General features: G+C 38.2%; 2 protein-coding genes across 2 annotated transcripts; both read right to left on the bottom strand. All coding sequences in view use genetic code 12, as the record gives it.

Moving 5' to 3' along the window:
• Positions 1-217: 217 nt before the first annotated feature.
• Positions 218-706, bottom strand: PVL30_004337 (uncharacterized protein; the record flags this gene model as incomplete). Its single annotated transcript, XM_001524596.1, has 1 exon — positions 218-706. One exon carries the CDS (start codon positions 704-706, stop codon positions 218-220), a length of 489 nt encoding a protein of 162 aa, XP_001524646.2.
• A 792-nt stretch (positions 707-1,498) lies between these two features.
• ATG1 (Serine/threonine-protein kinase) lies at positions 1,499-4,636 on the bottom strand (the record flags this gene model as incomplete). Its single annotated transcript, XM_001524595.2, has 1 exon — positions 1,499-4,636. The coding sequence occupies one exon, from the start codon at positions 4,634-4,636 to the stop codon at positions 1,499-1,501; it is 3,138 nt and encodes a 1,045-aa protein (XP_001524645.2).
• Positions 4,637-5,038: the final 402 nt, after the last annotated feature.

Below are 5,038 nucleotides of genomic sequence, written 5' to 3'. Positions count from 1 at the left end.
CATACACCAATTCCATTGTAGTATTTAATCTTTGTTTCTTATTAACCACAAAAAAATAAAGAGCAATCAACAAATTGTCACATCTGATAGCACCAGAGATTGGAGTGATGATGCTGGAAAAATGAAAAAAAAAACGAAAAAACAGACCAAAAACTTCCACTTTCTGCTTAGCATACCAACAATAAAGTAATTTTTATTTGTCCTTTGCACTTGAACATCAGCCCAAACGTAACATCTCTTGTCTTCGTGAAGCTGCCCTAACCCTCAACAGCAAATTATTTTGTGGTTTGTTGGGGAGCACTAGCTGCTCCTCCAAAAGTCTCTGGACCTCGTTTGTAGAACTGCTCTCAATGCTAAGAGTTTCCATTACTCCATTAGATAACTCGAGCTGAATCTCCTTCTCCAGCAAACTCGCATAGTTGTAATTATATTTGTAACTCAATTCTGTCAATGGTCGAGTATGATTCGCATACTCATCAAACAAAATTACAATTTCCTTGATCCGCTCATTTCCATATGGACTTCCGGTGCTCAATGTGATATTCATCTCACTGGGTACAATTTTGTCGACCCTCATCCGCAGTAGTTCGATTTCTCCGCTTAACAAATAGGATAAGGTTGTTTGAGTAATAAAAAATGGCAAGTCGCTACTATATACTGCATGTAACGAGTAATAAGTCGTAGCTTCGTACGATGTAGATGACATTCCAAGCGAATCGTCACGGCCGAGATTTTAATTCCAAGTAAATCTTTTTTTTTGTTTCAAAATCATACCAATATATTGTTAATCTATAATCTGAAGTCCGATTCTTTTAAACTAATGCAACTCTACAAACCCGCTTTGTTTAATCCTTTCTGAAAAAAAATTTCAAGTAAGCAAAGAGTTTTTTGATGAGCAGACTTCAACGGAAAGATTATCCTACAGAAATGCAACTTTATATCCTCATAGAGGTGACTGCTAATATTTGCTGCAGTTCGCAAAAGTACTCCTCAAGGAGTTGCGCGTCCAAAACTGATAGGCAAAACCAAATTAAATAGGCTACGTTAGTACTTCACAGTTTTTTTCACAAAAAATAAAAAAATGGAGACATACATGTATAAAGCAGAGGAGTATAAACGCACTCGTCCAATCCAAAATCTGGTTGTTAGTTACGAATTCCATTGATTAAAAAAAACATTAAATTTCGGGGTAATCATTTGCAGTATATTAAACGAGTTGCACCAACTGAATATAATTTCAAACTTGATTTTCTCTTGGTTCAAAAGCTTTTTTCTAAAAGTCAGATACAATTCATTACAAACAGCCAAATTCTTGACAAACACACAAACTTGCATATATATATATATATATATATATGTATTCATAAATGAATACTTACATACCCACAAAACAGAGATCTAAAATAAACTAAATATTTATTATTCAAATTAACATAGTACATGTGTAAAATTCAAGTAACATTTCGCCAGCAAAATGCTGCTCTTGTTTTCCCTTTTCTTAAAGTAGGTCGAGTTTTCTCTTTAATACTGACAATCTATTTCCAATACTGATGATGAATCTCTCCACCATTTGTCGATCATCTTCATCAAGCCTGCGAATGGTGCTATTTGTATCGGGATCTTCTTCCTCATCAAGTAGAGCCTCCAACATCCAAATGGCAGTACTATAAGCCAATTCACAACCTTTCAAGTCCTCCTTCACCAACTCGTTAACTGCTGCATTTCTTGACATTTCCAATGCTCTATCAAAGATCAATTTTTCTGCTACTACTTGTGGAGTATCCAAATGATCCCGATAGTAGTCATTGTCGGTAGCGGATAGAATGGACTGAGCCTCTTGGAATCTTAGCTTTACGTATTCGGCCTTTTCTAAGCATTCATTAAACTTTTCTCGGATCCATTGGACCAACTGATTGATTTTACGCGACAATACTAGATCAGCATTGGTTCGAGATTGAGCCGAAGCACCACTTCCTCCAAATTGTTCGTACCACCAATCACTAGCAACGGACATACCTTTGGCTAAAAGTGATAAAGATTTCATGTAGAGTGCCATACCTTCTTCACTTATGGATTTGATGATCCTCGGAGGAAGCGATTCCCCATCAGCATCTCTGTTTATCTCATCCCAAGAGGGTGGGCTGGGTATTAACTGGCTAAACTTGACATCTGCAAATAAGTAGATTGCATGCGCCTTGGTTGCAAGTGTCTCCAATTTGAATAAAACCACTTCTTCCTTGTTCGATGGCTCCAAAGAAGATGAAGCATAGGAGGAATAGTTCGAGCCCTGGAGACCTAGCGAATCGTTATTGTTGATGACAGTTGCTGAAGTTGGAAGGTATAGTCTTTGCAAAAGCGCATGATTTGCAAATTCTGGATTTGAGATTGGATCGGAGATCTTGTCTTGTGGTGCTTGTAAGGCATGCGGAGTATGCAGAGTATGCAAGGTTTGTGTTTCATTATCGATCTTTTGATTGTTGACATTCTGTGAATCATTTCCTGCTCCAAATAATCTATGCGACGCAATACCAATGGCCTTGCTCAAAGCACTTGTTGGCGATATAGATATAGATATTCTTCTGTCGCCAAAACTAGGCCTTCTTTGACTTCCGCTCAGAGATGTTCGACGTGTTGATTTTACCTGTTGTTGCAGTTGCAGTTGCAGTTGTTGATGATGATGATGATGTTGTTGTTGAAGCAGGTTGGTCTTGTTGCTATTGTTGCTGTTGCCACTATCTGTATTTGCTGTGTTAGACAGAGTAAATCTAGGGTCATGTATTGCTATTGCACCACTTCCAGTATGTGCTAGTTCATCAGCTAGAGCGTTGACTTCGACTGCTCGTTTTTCAACAACAACGTAATCATTCTCTACAATAACCTCATCCCTCCGGACCTTCATGTTTGGCGAAGAAGTATTGATAGATTTAGATAGTTGTTCTGGAACGGGACTTGATTTGTAAATAAGCCGTTTTATCTCTTCATCATTCTGTACTTCAGAAACTGGGCGATTGAAATTACCAGCCTTTGAGGGCAGCATTGTCTTTTCAACAGACTCGTCTTCAACTACTATGTTGTCTCCTTTTTGGTAGAACCCTTCTGAAGAAAACTCTATACCATATTTATTATTCTCTTTGCGCTCTTGTTCTTGTTCTTGTTCTTGTTCTTGCTCTTGTTCTTGCTCTTGCATTTGCTCTTGCATTTGCTCTTGCATTTGCTCTTGCATTTGCTCTTGCATTTGCTCTTGCTCTTGCCCTGATAGTCTGTTCATCCTCATTTCCTCTCTAGGCTCACTGCTGTTTATAGCAGTCATAGGTTGGATTAACCGTGATCTCTCTGATTTCTTTATTGGGCTAATATATTCGCTTATGAATAAGTTTTCGTCAATTTCAGATGTCTCCAATGGCTTATTAGTGTCCTCCAAATCACAAGTAATCAAATTGTCATTGAAAAACTCCTGAAATGAAATCCTTTCAGTGGGATTATACTTTAAGAGGGACCGAACTAACTGCTTCAAGGCATCTGGAACCTGAGCCGCTGAAGGAAATTTGATCTTATCGTTTGCCTTTTCAATGTTTTTTAATAATTCAATGTGGTTATTGGCTTTGAACGGAGGTTTACCAACTGTCATTTCATACAACACTGCTCCAACCGACCATAAATCTGCTTTGGCATTATATTTCTCATACCTCAATATTTCAGGAGCCATGTACAAGGGACTTCCACATAAGGTTTCAGCCATTGATGTAGAAGGGAGAAACCTAGCAAACCCAAAGTCAGCAATTTTCAAAATTGGCAACTCCCACATTCCTTCAAACTGATTCCTGACAAACTCATCCCTTGAATGCACCGGAGGACATAGTAATAAGTTCTGAGGTTTGATATCTCTGTGTACTAAACTCTTGTCTCTAAGAAATTTGAGTGCCGATGATAATTGGCGTAGAAAATGCAACACCAAAGTTTCATTTAAACCGTGCGACCCTTCAGGTGAAGGGTACCTTTCAATTAAGCTACAGATGATTGGATGTGTCTTGACCAACTGGGTCCGGCGTCGAATGAAATAGGATAGATCTCCCATTGAACAATAGTCCATGACTAGATGGAAATGTGTTCCAGTTTGTTTGTAGTCCAATAACTTGACAATATGAGGATGTTTCATCGTTTTCAATATTTGAATTTCAATCTCCAAATTCTCAAGCAATTTCTTAGACTTTAGTTTTGATCGATTGACCGACTTGATGGCAACGGGAATAGATGATTTGCTATTGGTAATACTACTATTATTATCAATAATGTTATTATTTGTGCTTATGCTGGGGCTTGAGCTTGTGCTGGTGCTTGTGCTGGTGCTAGTACTGATGCTGCTTGTGTGAAGGTTGCCCCCAGAGTTGTCGTTTATCTTGTAGGCTTTATAGACTGTTGCAAATGAACCTTTACCTATTTCTGAGCTGATTAAATACTTACCAATAAACCGTTGACGTTGCTGTTGTTGTTGTTGCTGCTGCTGTTGTTGCGATTGCATCCGTTGATCATGGTTTGAGTTCTTCCTTTCATCATGTGGAGATTTAGTAGGGATACTTGTGGTGGCTGTGGCGCTTTCATACGCGTTAGTTGTGTTTGCTTTCAGTTCGGTTGACATTGTGGATAGTAGTACGCCTTGGTTTTAAAGTGTTATAGTCTCTATAGTATGACACCGTTGTTTCTGTCTTTCGTGCTACTGCTGTTGCCTTTTTATATAACTGATAATAGTAGTTTTAGTCGTTATGGTGGAGAACTTGGAGTTAAATGTAGAATAAAAACTTTTATGCTGTGGCAAAAGCAGTCCGCGTGAGTAGCTTTAGTTGATTAATCTATATTGTAGTCGTATTAGCAAAGTAGAAAAGTGTAGGAAGGTGCAGGAAGAAGTAGGATAATATCTGAAAATGGTGGGTGTGAGTGGCGTTGCTACTTGATTGGCTAATTAGTCTGGAAGGCTATTTGGTTATAAGATTGTTGTATAGTGGTTGTAGTGAGATAGTTGTATTTATAAATATAATTGTTT

The sequence above is a fragment of the Lodderomyces elongisporus genome, chromosome 5 (assembly GCF_030384665.1).
Source record: "Lodderomyces elongisporus chromosome 5, complete sequence".
NCBI lineage: Eukaryota > Fungi > Ascomycota > Pichiomycetes > Serinales > Debaryomycetaceae > Lodderomyces > Lodderomyces elongisporus.
The sequence above is the reverse complement of the archived record's forward strand: the minus strand, read 5'-3'. Positions and strand labels throughout refer to the sequence as shown.